The sequence below is a fragment of the Paroedura picta genome, chromosome 12 (assembly GCF_049243985.1).
Source record: "Paroedura picta isolate Pp20150507F chromosome 12, Ppicta_v3.0, whole genome shotgun sequence".
NCBI classification, from domain to species: Eukaryota; Metazoa; Chordata; class Lepidosauria; order Squamata; family Gekkonidae; genus Paroedura; species Paroedura picta.
In genome coordinates this window covers 5,369,049-5,389,303 of record NC_135380.1, presented here as the reverse complement: position 1 = coordinate 5,389,303, position 20,255 = coordinate 5,369,049, and the positions used below count along the sequence as shown (strand labels likewise).

At 49.4% G+C, this 20,255-nt stretch overlaps 1 protein-coding gene across 1 annotated transcript in view; it reads right to left on the bottom strand.

Annotated features, from left to right (window-relative positions):
* Positions 1 to 1,668: 1,668 nt before the first annotated feature.
* The window catches only part of UBASH3B (ubiquitin associated and SH3 domain containing B), a 55,457-nt gene continuing 36,870 nt past the window's right edge, over positions 1,669 to 20,255 (bottom strand). The window contains exons 2-14 of the mRNA XM_077305385.1: positions 19,552 to 19,605; positions 17,950 to 18,136; positions 16,578 to 16,776; positions 14,457 to 14,626; positions 13,097 to 13,305; positions 11,987 to 12,122; positions 11,738 to 11,858; positions 11,117 to 11,239; positions 9,848 to 9,940; positions 8,931 to 9,075; positions 7,747 to 7,853; positions 6,916 to 7,025; positions 1,669 to 5,572 (exon numbers count right to left, since the gene is read on the bottom strand). Coding sequence (XP_077161500.1) covers positions 5,435 to 5,572; positions 6,916 to 7,025; positions 7,747 to 7,853; positions 8,931 to 9,075; positions 9,848 to 9,940; positions 11,117 to 11,239; positions 11,738 to 11,858; positions 11,987 to 12,122; positions 13,097 to 13,305; positions 14,457 to 14,626; positions 16,578 to 16,776; positions 17,950 to 18,136; positions 19,552 to 19,605 — 1,792 coding nt within the window. The 3' untranslated portion in view covers positions 1,669 to 5,434. The remainder of the gene's footprint in view (positions 5,573 to 6,915; positions 7,026 to 7,746; positions 7,854 to 8,930; positions 9,076 to 9,847; positions 9,941 to 11,116; positions 11,240 to 11,737; positions 11,859 to 11,986; positions 12,123 to 13,096; positions 13,306 to 14,456; positions 14,627 to 16,577; positions 16,777 to 17,949; positions 18,137 to 19,551; positions 19,606 to 20,255) is intronic.

The window sequence follows — 20,255 nt, the reverse complement described above, 5'->3', positions numbered from 1 at the left end:
CAGTGGCACCTTTAAGAGCAACCAAGATTTATTCAAGGCGTGAGCTTTCGAGTGCAAGCACTCGAAAGCTCATGCCTTGAATAAATCTTGGTTGCTCTTAAAGGTGCTACTGGACGGAGCAGATCCAGCAGTTCAGTTTGTGTGCAAGTTCTGCCATGCTGCCCTCCTGAAAACTAGTCATGCAGGCATTCATCATATCACGCTTGCTTTGCTGCTCCTTGGGATTTTTCAAAGTACAGCTGTTCAGAGATTGCTGGCGATTGATAGTTTCGGGCGTCAGCAGAGGTCGCTGGCCTGGGGAATCTGGGTGCCCAACATGAAGTAGTAAACGTGCAGCCAAGGGATTTTGGGGAAGGGGCCGTGGCTCTGGGGCAGAGGGCATGCTTTGCGTGCAAGAAGTCGCTCGGTAATGCAAATGAAAGAGATGGAGGTGGGAATGGGATGCTACACACGCTGTCCCAACTCCACTTCTCTGGTTTGGAGCTCCATCTTGTGGCTTTCTCATGCTCTGCCTGGACAGGCCAGGCCTGCCTCATCTTATCAGATCTTGGACGTGAAACAGGGTGGACCCTTCTGATGGCCCCTGGGTTCTGGCCACTGGGTAACACAGAGTGTTGGACTGGGTGGCCCAATGGCCTGATCCAGCATGGATTCTCTTATGCTCTTATGACTGGGACAGGGATGCGCTGTCTTCTTGGTGCTTGGAGGGGCATGGTGGGAGTGCTTCTGGAGTTCTGGCCCTGCTGGGGGACCTCCTGATGGCCCCTGGGTTTTGGCCCCTGTGTGACAGAGTGCTGGAATAGATGGGCCTTTGGTTTATGGTCTTACGCTGCTTTTCAGTACAGAGAACTGCCCTTTTGCTGTTATTGGTTGGGAGGAAGGGGTCTCCTTATCAACTCGCACTAGAACTGATGCAGTCCTCTGATTTCCTTGAAGCCGGAAACAATATTTGATATTCTATCCTCCCTGCTCAAAACATCAGACTATCTACCTGTGTTTTACATCACTCTTCTGACTAGGGGAGAGGCAGCGTGTAATACCTAAAAGGTTGCAAGGTGCAGAGCCCCATCATTCCTGGCATACAGATCGTGGCTCAATAATGAGGGCACATTTGGTAGCTTTCAGTTGTTTTGTATATTGGATGCTACTCAAGACATACTGTACACCAGTGGTCCCCAACCCCTGGACCGGGACTGGTCCGTGGATCATTCGGTACCGGGCCTGAGCTCCTCCTCATCCTCCTTCCTGGCTGCTGCCTCGGGGGCTGCCCTGCCACTCTGCCGCCGGCTCACCTTTGGTGCTCTCCAGTGGCCGCCATGGCTCGGGTTCCCCCTCGGTGTGGCACTGCGCAGCTGCTACTGGCAGCACCTCCCAGTGGGTGGCAGAACGTCAGGGGCACCGGTGGGAAAGCAAGCGGAGCAGGGGCTCAGGCGGAGGCAACGTCCCTCAGCAAAAGACTAGTCCCCCCCCCCCCCCCGGGCCTCAGTAAAATTGTCAAGCTTTGACTGGTCCTTGGTAATAAAAAGGTTGGGGACCACTGCTGTACACTGTTCACAACTTGCAGACTGTTCAGTGCAAAAAGAAAAAAAAAGAAAAAGAAAGAACCTCCCTCTCCCTGCAAGCGATCCACACACACACACACGCAATTAAATGCACTATTAACAAACATTTTGGTTTGATTGTCATTCATTGTTTTAAGGATCATTAAAAACTCTTCGGCGGAGAGTAGACATAGAGAAGCCATAAACTAACTGTTCTTCCTAATGTCTGTACATAGCAAAAAAAAAGTTTAAATTACATATATATATATATATATATTTCCCCAAAAATACCAGCAGCATTGACAACTGCAAAATATCATGATGCAGGACTTTTTTTTCTTTTCCTTTTTGCCCCTGCTATCACGTAACTTTTATCTCCCTGACTTTGCACTGTACATTTCTGGTAAAAATAATGCATTTGAGAATGTCCTATTTGTGTTTTATATGAAACAGGGTACTCGTTATGACGTATACATATTGCACACACACACACAAAAAATAACATTCTGACTCTGCTTAGGTTTAGCGCGTCCTGTAAGCTCTGAGAAAGCTCCAACCAAGAGCTGGTGGGGACTCCTCCGCATGAGACGAAATGCTCGTTTGAAATGAATTCTTATGCGGACTGGTCACCTGGCGGAACTGTGGCCCGATCGCTCTGCCGTTTGCCCGGATTACACGTTAGCATACATCAAGATTAAAAAAAAAAAGAAATCAGCGAAGACCCTATTGTGCATAGATGAATAAGCTCAGGGAATGCAGATTCCGTCAAGGAGGGAGAGGATCGAGTCAGTCGGTGTGCAGCAGGGGTGGTCAGAATCAGTCGTTAAGAATCTAGGGTGCTTTTAACTATCAGGAAATCTTCTCTAAGTCATTCAAAGAGTTGACTTTCTGCTGCGTTGAACAGGCAAAGTGGCAAGAAGACCAAAAGCTGAAGCTGCCCAGAAGACTCCACTGTGAATCTGACCACCATCCTCCCATTGCATTGCTTAACCTTACTTGTGGAAGGAGGTCCCATCCTGGCCGATTTATCATAAGGGGGCTGTTTCATGATACAGGGACGGTTGAAACTTCAACCTGGCATAGACAAGAAAGAGTTTCCCCTGGCACCTCTCCCCCTCCAGAAGGATTTGCAAAGTCTGGCTTTGTCAACAGTAAAGGCCAAGTTCTTAAGCCACTTGAATGAATGAATGCTTTGCTACAGATAAATGGAAAATGTAGAGGTTTGCTCAACAAATCTCTGCTTCTCTCCCTTTTTTTTGGCAATTCCGAGCAAGCTAGCATTTCGCATGTATTTAAAAGCGTTTCTTGCATCTGTAATACAGAGAACAGCTAGATACAAATCTAGCAGCATCTTAGAAACCAACAAGATTGGGGGGTGGGGGGGGGGGAGTAGGCTTTTGAGCATCAAAGCGTCCTTTGTCAGATACCATTGTCTGGTTGGTCACTAATGTGCTATTGCAGACCGACACGGCTACCCTCTGAAAGAGAGACCTTTTGCTCTATGAACCTCTGAAGTTTACAATTCCTTGCATGCCTGAATTCACTTGGTCTGTTCCAGGTATGCCCATCACAGTAGAACCTCATACAAACAAGCATTCATGTTCCCCCAAATTCCTGATGCTCACCATATTTGGCGTGCTTTTTACAAATCACGTTTACTTAGCAATAAACCCAGCTAATTTCCGTGGCCTTAACATCTGAGAAAGTCTCTTTGGCTCGGTTCAGACACCATACAAAACCAGGGTAAGTTATACCGTGGCTGCTATGACTGTCTAAACCAGGGGTGGGCAAACTGTGGCCCTCCAGATGTCCATGGACTACAATTCCCATGAGCCCCTGGTCCAAACAGAGACAACTTTGCCATGCTTAGTTACGGTGCATTGAACTGGGAACTGAAACCATGAAGTTGGCTTATTAACCGCAGTTATTTTCACAACAGACTCACTTGGTCAGTGACCATGGTTCAGTTCCCCTGTGGTGTCCCTTGTTGCAATGCAGGCTGGGATATTATTTGGCTCTTGGGGTGAAGGTCATGAAACTGGCCTTGGCTACAACCAACCGGGAATTCAATGACTGTGCCTAAGTGGAACCCTGGTTTCATAACCTAAATGTACTGTAAATAAAGCATGGTTTCACATTATGTCTGAACCAAGCCAGCATGGAAAGGATTGCTCAACATGGCAAGTGGCAGAGATTGGTGTGGCCAGGTATGCCCAGGCCTGTGAAGGGACATTCTGGCCTAGCTGGCCTCTTGCCTCTCACTTGTTCTTGGGATGGGCCTGGTCAGAGGGGGTGATCACATGTGGCCAAGGCTGCCAGCTATCGAGTGGGAAATTCCTGGAGATTTGGGGGAAGAGTTTGAGGAGGGAGGGGCTTCAGTGGGGTGTAATGCCATAAAGGCCACCTTCCAAAGTAGCAATTTTCTCCTGGAGGACCTGATCTATGCAGTCTAGAGATCAGTTGTAATCCCAAGAGATGAGCAGCTGGCAACTCTGTTTATGCCCCAACACAACCACCGTGCTCTCTCCTTAGACGCTGACTGCAGCATCAAATGGCACCTAGCACGTGGGAATGAGTCTCCACGATGCCCCAAAAAACCCCAGTGAAAGTTCAGACCAAGTGGCTGAGAGTCATCAGCGGTTGGAAGACTCAGCCCCTTGACAACCAGCCCTTCCTGTTCTGAGTTTTGTTCCCGCCAAGGCCCTTTTTGCTTGTTCTGGAGGATTTTATGCTGCTGTCAAAGGGAATTTTGAGACTCTCAAGCTTATCCCCTGGAAATCCTGTTGGCCTTCATGGTGCTGCTGGACTCAAGTCTAGGTTTTCCATAATTCCCATGCTTGAACCATGGCAGGAGACAAGCCATGAAGCTCTGCGCTCATTTGGATAAGGTGTGAATGCTGGTTCTGGTGGGATTTCGGGGCTGTGTGGCCATGGCCTGGTACTTTTGGTCCCTGCTGTTTCACCAGTAACTGTGGCTGGCATTTTGGCACACAGAGATACCCATCTTGCCATGTCCTCCTTCTGAAGATGCCAGCCAGAGTTACTGGCAAAACATTAGGGACTAAGACTACCAGACCACATTGGCCACACAGCCTGGAATACCCAGAACAACCTGGCCGTGAAAGCCTTCAACAATGTCTTTGAGGAAGGGGCAAAAATGTCTTTGAGGAAGGGGCAAAAATCCTAAATATACCAGGGTTTTTTTTGACACAGACTTGACAAAGACACCCTTCTACCTAGTTAGCAAGAAGTCTACTGTGATCTCTATGTGACCCCCCCACCTCTACTTATTTCTGCAGACATCAAAGGAGTCCTGCCCTTTTCAAATGTAGCCGTTTGTGAATAAGAACGCTATTGCAGCATGAAAGTAAGTCTGCGTACGATAAACCTTGAGCCGAAGGCGGCACAAGTGGGCTCTATCCAAAATGGCTCGGAAGGCAATGCAAAGACTGATGAAAGTAACAAACAAAACAGAGAAAGTCCACAACTCTGAACGTGGTCCTAGTGGTTGCTAGCATCATACATTGTACAGAAGGCAGTGAAGACTGGTTCTCCCCCCCGGGCTCTTCATTCAAGATTGGTTAAGGATTGTTTTTTAAAGCTCAGTAGCTTACATCACAAAGACATTTCTGCAGGACAGAAGGCTGAAGAGAGTTGTGTGTACACATATATTTTTTCCATGATCCAAGCATACGTCTAATTTTGTAGCTATTTTTTTTCTAGACGCACGAATGCCACTCTGAGGAAGCTATGCTAGAGTGTTGTTTATAAATCCATCTAAAAGGTTATGAGGGACTTTTTCCGTCTGTACTTTGGGGGGAGAGGGATCAATAAATGCTGAGCTCTAGAAAGGCCATATCTTCAACTCCTCCTCCTCTTCCTCCTCCTCTTGCTTATTCTTGTAGCAGAGTTTCTCTCCAGTTAAAGCCACCAGTTGGTCCGTGGGTGAGAGGGAGGATGGGTGGATCGGTGAGTTGCCACAGACCCATGTCTCCGACTTCTTCGCAGCAACAGAACCCCAAGTATGGAATCTGCAATTGATGAGAAAGGAGAACATCAGAAAAGCACTGCTGGATGAGACCCATGGTCCACCTAGACACCAATAGCTTGGTTCACATAGTAGCCAACCAGTTCCTCTGGAGAGCCAGCAACAGGGCAGAGAAGCCGAGGCCTTCATAAGAACATGAGAAGAGCCCTGCTGGATCAGACCAGTGGTTCATCTAGTCCCAACATCCTGTCTCACAGAGGGGCCAACCAGTTCCTCTGGAGGGCCAACTACATGACATAGAAGCTGAGGCCTTCCCCTGATAAGAACCTAAGAAGACTCCGGCTGGATCTGAACAGTGGTCCATCTCGTCCGACATCGTGGCTTACACAGTGGCCGAGACTTTTCCCCCAACGTCACTTTTATTCAGAGGTTTACTGCTTCCGAATGTGGGGGTGTGTGTGTGTGTGTATAAAATGACTTCCAAAAACCAAAAGTAATGTTCCAGGCATGCAGAAGGAGCTTCGTTTTGGTTTCCTCTGAAATGGCTGCCTATCACTTTCACGGGCTGACCTCAAGTCCTAGCAGTTAAAGAGGGGAGAGGAAGGGGGAAGCTGGATACCCTTTTATCTGTTCAATTCCCCGTATCATTCCTACAGGGTTTACACTTAAAACCAAAACAGAACTACCAAATTAGGAAGTGCTTAAGATTGTAACTTTGGGGGATTTTATGATTGTTTTATGGAGTATTTAATAAATTAATTTATTTTAAGATTTATATCCCGCCTCTCCCGGTACCAAGTACCGGCTCGAGGCGGCTCACAATAAAACAGTAAAACATTAAAACATACCAATGGTTACACAGTAACCAGGCCCCATTAAAATACAACACATCTAGCCCAAAACCACAATTAAACAAGATGGTGGAAAAATACAAAATTACAAACATCCCCCAACTCCACCACTCCAGCCACATTTTAAACTGTTACAATGTTTTATTGTTAACTGCCGTGAACCAGCTTGCTGAGAGCAGCAGCCTATAAATCAAATAAATAAATAAACGTATGGTAAAAAGTGTCTGCTTGAGAGGCACACGGTTCCCGAGAGGCCTATGGCAGCTTCGATGCTTTGCTCTTTAGGTATGACTGGGCAGTCCCATGTCGTTCGCTACCAAAAGTGACATAGAAGTTAATCCTCTTATAAAACAATCGTCTCTCTTCTCACATGATTTGGAAGCCTTCTGAAACTCAAAACAACGGTCCTCATGGATTATGCGCTAGTGAACAAAGCCTCTCCTGGCCCAGGAGGCGATTTTCCACCTGGGGGAGGCACGGCCCCCCTCCCCCGGTACATCTAAGAAGCTTTATAGGGACGGCGGAGGTTAATTACCTTTCTGACCATCTGCACAAAGTCCTTGGAATTCTGCGGAGACAGGCCTTGCAGCTGGCATGTGCAGGCCTCGAGGGAGGAGGCATGCGCCACTATCAAAATGTTATTTCCTGTATAGAGAGAACAGATGAGCTCAGATTGCCTGCTGGAAAGGATATGGGGCAGATCAGAAGCCTTCCAAAAAATAAAAGGAAAGCAGCCTAGGTAAAGGTAAAGGTAAAGGTATCCCCTGTGCAAGCACCGGGTCATGTCTGACCCTTGGGGTGACGCCCTCTAGCGTTTTCATGGCAGACTCAATACGGGGTGGTTTGCTAGTGCCTTCCCCAGTCATTACCGTTTACCCCCCAGCAAGCTGGGTACTCATTTTACCAACCTCGGAAGGATGGAAGGCTGAGTCGACCTTGAGCCGGCTGCTGGGATTGAACTCCCAGCCTCATGGGCAAAGCTTTCAGACGGCTGCCTTACCACTCTGCGCCACAAGAGCAGCCTAAGGAGGGTGCAATTTGGAATTCTACTGGGCAAAAGCCCCCCCCCCCACTTTCTAAATGTACTTGGTGGGTGTGGGCAGGCCCCCTGGTGCTCTTGGGCACCACCTTGGGGACCCCAGTGCTGGAGGCCGAAGGCAAGGAGGCAGGCATGCTCTTTGCCAGGTGGCTGCAAAAATACTTTGGGGATGATCTTCACTCCACTGTGGGGGGAATGCTTTCTGCATGGGAACGTCATTAGCCACCCCCCCCCCGACCCGCTTTATCTCCCTTAACTGTGCAGAGAGCAGACGGGCTCTTGTGAGCTGCCACCCCCCTCCTCCCTGCCAAGCGTGACCATACTTGCCTTTTGTTTTACATTCGCTTAGGATCTCTTTCGTCACTTGGTAGCTTCTGCTGATGTACGTCTCGTACGACTCCGACATGACTAATTTGCTCACAGGTATATGAGGTCTGTGGAGATTAAAAATAAATAAATAAAAATAACCCAGCTGAGATATCCCCTGAAGAGGAAAACGGCCCAGCTAAAAATGGGGGAGGGGGGGGGGGAAGAGGGCTGAAGCTGGCCCAGTGTGGTGCAGTGGTCACTGCCTTGCACTTGGCAGTCCTGGGTTCAAATCCCCACTCGCTCCAATCCCTGCAAATGAGATTACTGTCGTGCACTCAGTGAATCTGAAAAGGGTCCAAGTCAGCCCAAAATGTGGTGGTCAGGCTATTGCCAGCGGTTAGTTGCAGGGATCGTATCAGATCTGCACTGATTACTCATTGTTCTGGGAACAATTAAGTGCTGTTTTTTCTTCTTAAGGCCTTTAAGGGCTCCAGAGCACTGGAAGAGCAGTCTACTCCCATCTTGTCCAGCCCACCTGATAAGATCTGCCTCTCCAGCCTTGCTCTTTGCGCCTCCCCCTTCAAAGGTGAGATAGATGGGACCTAGGGACAGGGCCCTTTCTGTGGTGGCCCCTCTTGACGTTCCTTCCTCTTGACGCTCTCCTGGTATCTACGTTCCTGCCTTTTAAGTGCCAGGCCAAATCAGAGCTTTCCAGCTAACCTTTTAAATTAGGGGTTTTATTGTTTCACCTGTCTTAGTGGCCCATTTTATGGATCGTTCTATGCTGCTGCTTTCCCAAGGCTTGCTTTGTTGTTTTCATATCGTCAGCCACCTTCGGCAGGACTGGGCTGAGGCAGCAGAGGAAAGTTCCTTAGCAAATGAATGAGAAGCCAGTTGTTCTCTCTTGCAGCCTAACCTACCTCACAGGGTGGTTGTTGGGAGAGATGCGGAAGCAGGGGAGATAATCCTGTACGCTGCCTTAAGCATCTTGCAGGATGGGCAAGAAAGAAATATACTGAATGACTGTAACAAAGAGGCCCCAACCGTTGGCTGCCTCCTGAGCCCTTTATCTTCTTGTGGTGAGGGGTGGGCAAACTGTGGCCCTCCAGATGTCCATGGACTCCAGTTACCATGAGCCCCTGCCACCTCCCATCAACGAAACCGCTCAACATGAAGTGGACAATATCCCCAAGGCTCTCTACCTATATGTTGTATCCACACTCAAACTGGCTGCAGCTAAATCCACTGGAACGATCCATGCAGGGAGCGAATTCCCAGAGACCCACTTTGTCCACTCAAACAGGCCCGGCTCTACTCGGATCTTCAAGTTATTTTCCTGTTGCAAACCTGGAAATTGAGCAAGGAAGGAAGGAAAATACATCCATGAACAGGCTACAGACCCTTGGGGTGACGCCCTCTAGCGTTTTCTTGGCAGACTTAATACAGGGTGGGTTGGCTTTCCCTTCCCCAGTCATTACTGTTTACCCCCCAGCAAGCTGGGTACTCATTTTACCGACCTCGGAAGGATGGAAGGCTGAGTCAACCTTGAGCCGGCTGCCAGGATCGAACTCCCGGCCTTATGGTCAGAGCTTCAGACAGCATGTCGGCTGCCTTACCACCCTGCGCCACCAGAGGCTCTTCAATATAATGTAAACAAGTTCAAAACAGTCCTTGTATATATTATATAATTTAGGTTTTAAATTTTTCTAAAGGCAGCTTATCTGGAAATAAAATTTACATCCTGAGGGTGTCAACATGCTGATAAGAGATTTTCCACTTCTGGTAGATGGGTTTCCCGGTGAGGTTTCCAGGTAGGTAGGCAGGCAGGCAGGCCTGATCTGATTTCTGGCCCCAGGGATGAGCCTAGCAGAACAGTTCTGTCTTGCAGGCCCTCCGGAACTATTTAAGGTCCCGCAGGGCCCTGATCCGACCAGGGAGAATATCCCACCAGGACGGGGCTAGAGTCAAAAAGAACCCAGGCCCTGGCTGAGGCCAATTTTACTAATCAGACGGAGGCTTCGAAAAATGGAAATGTTACATAGCGAAGACTCCACTCCCCAGCCTCTCCCGGAAACAGACTACGTTAGGAAATCCAGGCCTACTGAGACCATCTTCTTACCTTTCAAAATATAGTGTGCCGTCTGGACGCAGCGCAGGGAGGGCGAACAGTAGATGTGGTGTATGACAGTGTTGCTCTCAAGTAAGGCTTCCCCTGTGGGAGACACAATTTGCTGTGAGCAACATAGCATTATGGCAGGAAAGAGGGGCCCGGCAGGAGCACACAAGGCCCTATAACCCCCAGTGGGTTGGACTAGACGGCCTGCATGGCACCTTCCATAATTACTCCACAGCTGAAAGGTTGAAGGGTGTTTTACACGTAACTGGTTCAATTTAAAAGCCAGATGTGAAAATGCTGTTGGCAACAAGGCAGTACCCAACATCCGACTGTAGGTGGCAGTCATGCCACATGAAAAAAAATTTAGCAAGTGAATGGTCGCTTTTTTTTTCAATGGGTTTTTAAAAATAAATAAATATTTTGAAGCAGGGGTAGTCAACCTGTGGTCCTCCAGATGTCCATGGACTACAATTCCCATGAGCCCCTGCCAGCGTTTGCTGGCAGGGGCTCATGGGAATTGTAGTCCATGGACATCTGGAGGACCACAGGTTGACTACCCCTGCTTTAAAGCATATCTGGTAAGGCTGTGTTTTTTTGGTTAACGCCTCTGCAGATCCATTTTGCAACAAGAGTTGTGGACATTGCTGGCTGCATTTCCTCCGGCTTATTTTAGAAGAAAGGCGTAGGCTGCTGGTCTCCCACCAGGTCCCAATTTTTGCGTATGTTTGGAGAACTTGAAACATTTGTTGTGGACAGTGTTGTTGTGAGGCGTTTCTCGTGAGGCAGAAAAGAAAAAGCCCAGTAAAAATCTCTTTCTTCTTTGAGATCTGCTGTGGTAGAATGTTCTGCTAGGCCTAGAAATAAAAAACTGGGAATGCAGGGCTCCCTATCTAAAACCCATCCAGCCAAAGCAAACCCTCTAAGAACTGAGCCCCCCACATAATTCAACAGAGTAATTTTTCACGGAGATGAATGAGCTGCAGTGGGATGGATGAGGCAGGGAAATTCCATTTCACCATCTAACCATTTTATCACTGTGTTTCTGGCAATGATCTAAAGGAACAAGAAGAAGAACTGGTTTTATTTACCCCACTTTCACTCTCTAAGGCGTGCCAAAGCAGCTTATAAACACCTTTCCCTTCCTCTCTGCAGAGCAACAATGGGTGCGTGGGGCTGAGAGAGCTCTAAGAGAACTCCCCCATGAGAACTAAGATAACTGTGACTAGCCCAAGAGCAGAGGGAAAGCCTCTGCCCCCGCAAAGGGCGACTTACCAACGAGCCTCGCTTGCGTGCATCCAAACACAGTGATGGGGGCATCCTTTTCGTAATCCCTGAAACCACCGCTCCGTTGAGGTAGGCTGTGAGGCATATTCAGGTTTGTGCGCACATACCTTCCTGCGGGGGAGGCAGAGAGCAAGGAGCCTGAATCCCAAGAACGACACCAGGGATTCTCAAACGGGGTTGTGGACCCCCGAGGGTCCGTGGGAGTGGCATGGTATTGGGGAGGGGGGGTCAAGTCTATCTTCTCAGTTTCTACTCTTCTCTCCAGTCTACATGAGGCAGAGCTGCCAGGAGGGCTAAGGGATGCAGGTAGTGATGTCACTTCCAGTGGGTGTGGCCAGCTGGCATCACTTCCGGGGCTCCTTGAAGACTGAAAAATTATTTCAGGGGCTCCTCCATGGTGAAAAGGTTGAGAAAGGCTGAACTACACCATAGCACAGGGGTGGGAAAATGTCCATGGACTACAATTACCATGAGCCCAGGTAATTGTAGTCCATGGACATCTGCAGAGCCACAGTTAGGCAACCCCTGTCACAACACTTTCCTAAGGCTGGGGGCGATCAGGGGTATGCAGTGGACTAATCTGAGCATGAAAAATCCTGAAAAGCTCACCTTTGGCATCAAAACACTGGGAGAGCCAGTACTTTCCGAACACCACGTCCATCCTCTCTCCATGGCGGCAAACGAAAAGGCATCTCTTTTGAGGGCCCGGGGGATTGGCGATTCTTAAGGGCTGAGAAGAGAAAGCGAAATTTGGGGTGTGTAAAAAAAACAACAAAAACCCCTCCTGCCTTTTGCCCCTTGCAATCCAGGCCGTCTGGGGCAGGTTGAGCCGTCTTCACACCTGTGGATCTATTTTACCTGCACACTCTGACAGAAGATAGTCAGTGGCCCCGTATCCCCCGGTCCTTGATCTTCCTGTAGCCTCCGCTCCATCACTCCGTCCGTGAACATGAGAAGGGGCGGGGAAAAAGTGGCATTCAGAATTGAGTAGGACCTGTCAAAACAGAGATGGCTGGTTCATACACACCCTGGTGGACACTTGGCATGTGGTAGTTCTGTTTGACTCCAGACTCCTTTGTAAATCATCGTATTTGGAAATGATGTGAGGAGTTACAGATAGCCTGCTTGCACACGCCTGTTACCACAACTGTTGAGTTGTGTACATGCATGCATGAACCACTGACAGCCAGCATGAAGATAGTGGTCGTAGTGTGGGAACCTGGGTCTAGATAGACAAGGATTCAAGGCTCTGGACAGCCATTACGAAGAATAGTCGGTTTTTCTACCCTGCTTGTCACTGCCCAAAGGAGTCTCAAAGCAGCTTTCAATTACCTTCCCTTCCTCTCCCCACAGCAGACAACCTGTGAGGTAGGTAAGGCTGAGAGAGCTCTGACAGAACTGCTCTGTGAGGACAAATCTAACAGGACTCTGACTAGCCCCAAGTCACCCAATATGTTTCTATGTTTCTCAGGGTTGCTGGACAGCTCCATTCATATACACCCCCTGGAGCTTCATGGGTGAAGGGAAAAGGGAAATATGACGCATGACCTGCTTCTTCATCTCCTCGCGTGGATTTTGCATGTCCAGAATTACTGTAATGCCCACAAATGGCTCGGTCCATGAGGATCAAAATCATGTTGTTGCATAAACCCATGAAACTACCTGCTACTGAATAAGACTGTTGGTCCATCCAGGCCACCGTTGAGTCCTCAGACTGGCAGCGGTGATGCCTGGCCTCCGGCAGAGGTCTTCCACATCACCCCCTACTTCACCCCTTACACCGGAGGTCTCAGGGACTGAATCAGGGACCCCTTGGCCCCTCTCCAAGTCGTGGCTTCGAAGCCGACAACCAACGCCTCGTTTCCCCTCTCGCTGGGTGGGCTTGCCTTCCAGAGCTGCCGCGTGCACCCGTGAGAGCAACAGAGATCTGGTGTGTTTGGGGACTGCAGCCGCCGGAAAGCCACGTACCCGTGGAATACCCAAGTGCCACACTCGTCTGCTTTGGTGATGTAATTCTCCGGCAGCAGCCCGGAACAGCCGGTGGCGAGAGACGTCCCATAAATCCAGCCTTCGCTGGTGGTGATTTGCTCCACCGGAGACATGAAGACGAAATCCCCCGGCGTGAGCTCCAGTTCGTCATCGTTCTGTGGGGTGTACGGGTAGATCACCTGCAGCGTCTGCGAGAGGGAGAGGGCAAGGGGGAAGCCTTCAGCAGACAAGTAACAACACATCTCTTCTCGGTTTATTGACTTACTATTTGGCGTGTCGATCACCCCTCTCTGCAAGGAGGTTCGGGGCCGTTTACAGCAATAGATTATAACAAACATAGACAATACATCACAAAAGTTAAAAGCGAGTTAAATCCCCACCACTTTCAATCTGGCCTGCAGGATTGGCAAGAAAAGAAGAAGAGTTGGGGTTTTATAATCTCCTTTTCACTACCCGAAGGAGTCTCAAAGTGGCTTGCCGATCTCCTTCCCTTCCTCTCCCCACAACAGACACCCTGTGAGGTAAGAGGGGCTGAAAGAGCTCTAACAGGACCATGACTAGCACAAAGTCACCCAGCCCAAGGCGGCATGTGGTGGAGTGGGGAATCAAACCCGGCTCTTCAGATTAGAGGCCACCCACCCCTAAACATTACACTAAAATTGTGTGTGTGTGTGTGTGTGTCTGGGGGGGGGGGAGTCTGAGAGAAGAGAAGGGAGGCCCTTTTGATATTAAGCTGCCATGGCCTCAACCATAGGCCTGGCCGAAGAACAGCATCTTACACCTTCGGCTGAAAAACTATGATAGTTCCGTCAGAGTCCTCATCTCTGCCAGCATCTCATTCCAGCAGGCCAGGGCCAAGGATAAGACAACCCTGGTTCTAGTCAAGGCAGGGAGGGGAGGGGGAGAATGTCCTTGGGACTAGAAATCTCCAACAGATTAGCACTTGAAGAACAAAGCCAAACCATAAACCCAATCTGTAATGGGGACAAGTCAATGGCTTCGTGTGTTACCCAGGCTGACTCAACAACTGTACCCACACGGAAATGACTACACTGTCTGTGGACTTCCATGATCAATTCAAGATGCACTTTAACTTATTCAGCCCTGAATAGACTAGGACAGACATCTTGGTGCGTACTTCCTCCGCAAAGTTTAAGGTCCACTACTGTAGGAGCCTGCGTCATTTTCCTTCTCTCGGGGTCACCAGTTTGGGTCTCCACAAGCAACAGGCCCTTCTCAGCTGCTGCCCCCGGAGCTAAGTGAATAAACCGAATAAATAAACCGACCCACTGATATTCCCCCACAGTTTTCTTTCAGTAGACCTGCAGCCCGACCTTACCTCGTGGTTGGCAAATCTAATATCTCGGGAGAATATCGTGGCCACCCAATCACAGCCCAGCTTGATGTCGATGCTCTGAGCTAACTTTTCAAGCGTGGGCAAATGGCTCGCTTGGAAGTGGTAAGCCAGGGTCACGTGGAGCTGCTTCTTGTGGGGTTCCACGTGTACATCTGCAAAGAAGGGGGAGTTTGTGGTTAGCAGGAAGACATGCAAACCGAAACAAGAGAGTACATAAAATGCGCTGCCACTTTCCTTGATGGCAGAGGCCAAATAAGGCTCTCAAGGTGTTCTGAAGGAGAGAGAAGGGGTCATCAGCCTCCTTGGCTTCTTCTTGACCATCTTGCCTGAATTCTGGCTGACTGGTCCTTTGTAGAAGTCTCCTTTTAAGGTCTGTTTCTCTGCCCGTCCTGATGTTCTTATCAGGGGAAGGCCTTGGCCTCTCTGTCCTGTTGTTGGCCCTCCAGAGGAACTGGTTGGTCAAAGACCATAGAGATGGGCTCCCCTGGAGAAAATTGCTGCTTTGAACGATAGAGTCAGTGGCCTGATGGTCCACTGTGGTCTCTCCCCTGCAAAACCCACCTTCCCCAGGTATTTCCCCAAATCTAATGTTAGCAGATGCCATCTTTTTAGAGGACCTGCCCTCTTTTTTTTTTTTTTGGTGTCCGTCCTCTTTGGAGCCCTTTTAAAAAAGCGAATGGGAATGTCCTTTTTTGGGAGGTTGGAATACTAGGAATATTCCTGGTTAGGAGCAATTATCACAGTGTAAATATTGGTATTTAAAATAAGATTTGCCGTAGGGATCACTTGTTTGAAGTAATCAGTTGGGGAGCAGGTCTTGCTTTTTGCTTTTCCAAATATGGCAACCCTACTCAATCCGGCGCTGCCACATTTAGCTGCACCTGGGGAAAACATGACATTAATAGAAAAAAATGTGAGCAGGCAAGAGATGAGTGTCAAAAGGTTGGTTTACGGGCACCTTGAGAGAGCTGGCAGATGCGGGGAAACGGTAGCCGTGGCCAACCTGGGCACGGAGGCACAGGAAGGAAAAACAAATAACAAAACCCAACCTCAGAAAGGTTAAAGGACTGCCAAAATGTCAGCTTCCCTTTTAGGCAATAATGATTCACAGGAAGCCCGATGCTGCTTTTTTCCTTTTTGGCCGATAAGGATGGAAAAGCTGAAGGCCCCCACCACAGGTGGTCTTCTTCCGAGCTTGGAACTGAAAGGTTAGATCTCCATGAACATAACAGAGAGAAGTTTGAGCTGGGCTGATTGCCCCACTTATTCTGTGCCTGGTCACGCTCCCCAACCCGTTTCTGAATAAAAGGGCTATTATGGGATGTGTTTAGCTGGGGAACAGGTGGCTCGTTTGGTCTCCCCCCCCCCCCATTAAGTTCAGGCATTTCTGTAGCTGGAGAGAGCGTGAAGATGGTGCCAGGGAGCAATGGAGGTGAAGCCAAGCTGTCCACATCCATGCAGAAGACATCCCAGTCTTGGTGGGAGAGAGAAGTGGTAATATGCTCGGACCTTGAGTACCAGAATGCAAGTTGCGTTTTTTCTGCCTCTCTACAGCCACGACACTGGACAAGGAAGAGCCTTGGTCATCCAGAGAGCAAATGCAGTGTCAAAAAGCGAGGAAACAGCTGCAAGAGACTTCAGTACAGGGGGCCCCTGCAGGGACTTTTGGAATTCAGCCACAATATGGTGGGGGCATCCACCAAAAGCCTGCCACAAAATGGCTGCCTGAAGGGGCGGGGCCAGGTACAAAATGGCTGACACAGCGTACCTTCGGTCACACCGTGCGGATCCTTGCGCTTGGTGGCAGGAGCTGCCAAAGCAATGTTTATTAAAATTCTGCACAGCCCGTCAAATCTTCAGGGGCCAATCCGAAGGCCCACCTGGAACCATCTGCTTTCTAAAAACCCTTAGAGAGCACCAGCAGGCATCAGGTGTGCCCTCTCGGATACCCCTGACCTAGCAAGTAAGCCTTTCTACATACTTTAAAAGTCCTGGAAGCCCTTGTGAGGCTAAGCCAAACCAACGAGTCTCGAGCCCTTGGGCATATCAGAAGGAAGGCCATATCGAATTTCGGATTTACACCGCCGCGCCCTGCAGACTCACCAGCTTTGGAAGCAGCCTCTGCTGCAAAGTCCGCCGCAAACTTCTTGAGGACTTCGGCGCTGTCCTCCTTGACGAAGAGCCCGATGAAATTGGACGACGTATAGAGCTCCAGGGGCAAAGGGGCCGAGAACTTGCACCTCCACCGTGTCACCGTGGCATGCAGAGCTTCACAGAGCACCTCCACCTTGCTGTCTTCGCACTGCAAAGGAGCAGACGCAGGGTTCAGCAGATAAGGCAAAGCGCCTGACACTTTTGGCACCACCTCAAAGAAAGCTTCACTTTTGAACCCGGAATGAGCCAATCTTAAAGGGAGGCCAGAACGATCGTATGGATCAGGGTTTCGTGAAACCCTGGGGTTTCTTGATGGCCTTGGAAGGGTTTCCCGAATGGGTGGGAGTCAATTAATTTTTTTACATATTTTTAAAATTTGTTAAACATTTATTGGGTGATATGACCATGTACGGTCACGTTGAACCCCCCTCCTCCCAAAGTGGCCAATGATGGGCCTGCAGCGGGGGAAGGGAGGCGAGGGGCCCTTGGTGGGCGGGTCCACAGCTCTGCTTCCTCACTATATTCTGCAACAACAAGCCACTCCTGGTGTTCCTTGAAGTCTGAAGAATGTTTCAGGGGTTTTTGATGGTTAAAAAGTTGGTTACAAAGCTCTTTGTAAGAGCTGTTACAACGCATAGAATCATAGAATCCTAGAGTTGGAAGGGACCTCCTGGGTCATCTAGTCCAACCCCTTGCACTACGCAGGACACTCACAACCCTATTGCTCATCCACTGTCACCTGCCACCCCCTTGAGCCTGCACAGAATCAGCCTCTCCGTCAGATGGCTATCCAGCCTCTGTTTAAACATCTCCAAAGATGGAGAACCCACCACCTCCCGAGGAAGCCTGTTCCACTGAGAGACCGCTCTGACTGTCAAGAACTTCTTCTGGATGTTGAGATGCAATTTAGACTCGTAGAATCCTAGAGTTGGAAGGGACCTCCTGGGTCATCTAGTCCAACCCCCTGCACGATGCAGGACACTCACACTCCTTTCGCTCACCCACTGTCACCTGCCACCCCCTTAAAACTTCACAGAATCAGCCTGTCCGTCAGATGGCTCTCCAGCCTCTGTTTAAACATCTCCAAAGATGGAGAACCCACCACCTCCCGAGGAAGCCTGATCCACCGAGGAACCGCTCTGTTAGTTATTAGTCCGACTAACAACTTGCTCCGATGGATCACTCAGCAAATTCACAAACACGTTCAGACCTGGGCTAAGGTCTCCCAAGCCCCGCAGTTAACGCTCATGGGATGCTGGAGATGCACAAGTCTGCTTGCCTCACTTCTCTACGCAGGAAGGAGTGAAATGCACGGACTCACCATAAAGAACTGGCAGAGCGTGATGTGTGGGAAGATGTTGTGTGCTTTGTTCTTCCCGCACAGCTGCTTCGACTGCTGCCAGAAGTCCGAGAGCTTCTGGGCCAAGGGGCCCGTGGGACGCAGGTAGAGGACGTACTCTCTTGGCAAGGGGTCGTCGAGGAAAGGGTCGCAGACGTGGGAAAAGAGCCTACAAGAGAAGACAGTGGGGGAAACGGCCATAAGGGAGCAGCAGAAGTCCGACAGCAAGTTTGACTAATAGCTGCAACAGAAGCCATCACAAAACAGAGTCTCGAATACCCCTCGTGCTAGAAGTCTTTTAAACAAAGCTGGTAAGAGAGTGGTTGCAGACAGTGGGGAGAAAGCAACTTACGACTCTAAGATCAGACCCACCACTGAAAGATTTGATGTCTGCTCCCCTAACAAGCAATCTAAACATATGGAGACAGTGACTATTTCAGTGGCTGGGCTGGCTGGCTGGTTATGGGCTCTGTCTCCCACTGTTTTCTCAATATGGCCCTCAGATAAAATTTATTGCTGATCACGGTCCACCCTTGATGTCCACCCAAGCAGCAGATGAGGATGAGAAGATGGTGATCTTCTCATCTTATCCGTTTCAGATCACAAGAGAAAGTTATCACTTGTCTGAATGCCCCCTATTTGAAACAAGCAACCAAACTCCCTGCCAGTTGAAAAATAGCTCAAGCCCTTTGCCTATCGCCCTGGTTTTCTGCCTGCAAGGAATTCAGCGCACAACAAAGCACCCAAACACGTCCTTCACCAGCTCCAGTTAGAAGTCGTGCTGTCCTCATTTGGCTGCATGTCTAGACTAAACCCCAGTCATGCGCACACACAACATTACCAGCAATGCTTTCCCGCATGACAAATGCACCAATTATCTAACTCTTCTGCAGGAAATGCTGCTCGTCCCAAGAGCTCTGCCTCATGTGTAGAGGGACTGTTTAGATCTTTTGCGCTCTGTGAAACTCCTTGTGCCACATCAGAAGCTGCAGTGGAGACCCATCCTTTCCATGTTTTTTAGAGGAGCTTTTAAGGAGGCGCAAGGGGCGATACCAGAAACAGGAAGGAGGGGGAGAGAAACACTTCAGGGGCCCCCCGAGCGTGGGTGGACGCTCCCCAGTGCAGACGGAAGCGCTGCCCACAGCTGTTTAGATCCTGCCCTTGATGTGGTAACACACCGCTCACTTCAGACTATGGGGACTGAGACAGTCACCAGACCAAATTCTAGAAAAGGGGTAGTCAAACTGCGGCCCTCCAGATGTCCATGGACTACAATTCCCATGAGCCCCTGCCAGCATTTGGAGGGCCGCATCTGGAGGGCCGCAGTTTGACTACCCCTGTTCTAGAAGGACAAGCCATCTTAAACCTAGTCGCGGAGAAAACCCAACTGGGGCTGCGACATGCTGAAGGCGGACATTTTTGTTTACACACATGCTTTTGTGCAAGAATACTGCTTTTTAAAAAGATGCTTGATCGAGAAAGGCTTTTTACTTTAGGGGGTGGGAGGTTTCATTGCACACGGGAAGAAAATATGCTGCAAATGATACACTTGTCCCTTTTAAAAATGCCTTATTTCATACCAACCAGTCACATGCCGCCTGGACACTTCGGCCGCCCGTGGACGCCAGAGCCTTCTGCCTGCAGGGAGGGGAGAAAAGAAAGTCCACTTTAAGTGTCATTCTGGGTGCTGTATCGATCAGGGCTGCTTCGGATGCTTCTAGTTCTTTTTACAAGTGGTTCTGTTTTTAAAAAAAGCCACGGAAGTGTTTGCCACCAGAAACCTTCTTCCACAACGCCCCTATGATGCATTAAAAAAAAACCCAAACAAATCCCCACCTGAATCCCGCCTCCCCCCTGCCAGGCATGGAGCAGTCTATTTTCAACGCAACTATTGGGAAAATATCTCTGCGAGGGAAGAGTTGGTGGAGTGGAGCTAAGAAACTGGAATCTCCATGGAGACGACATAACATAAAATCTGTGTCTTAAGTAAATAGCCATCCCTTTGTGAGCCCCTGAACTCTCTCCCTTGTTCTCTCTTTCTGTAATCCATTTCCCCCTTTGACTTCCCCCACCCCAACGTTCCTTGGGAGAATCCAGTCTTTCTACATGGAAAAGCAGCTCCCACAGTAGACGGCAGCTGCCATTCCTACGGGCAGCCTGGGAGTTTTTCAGAAGCCGTTTTCCCTTAGACCAGGGGTAGTCAAACTGCAGTACTCCAGATGTCCGTGGACTACAATTCCCAGGAGCCCCTGCCAGCGAAAGCTGGCAGGGACTCCTGGGAATTGTAG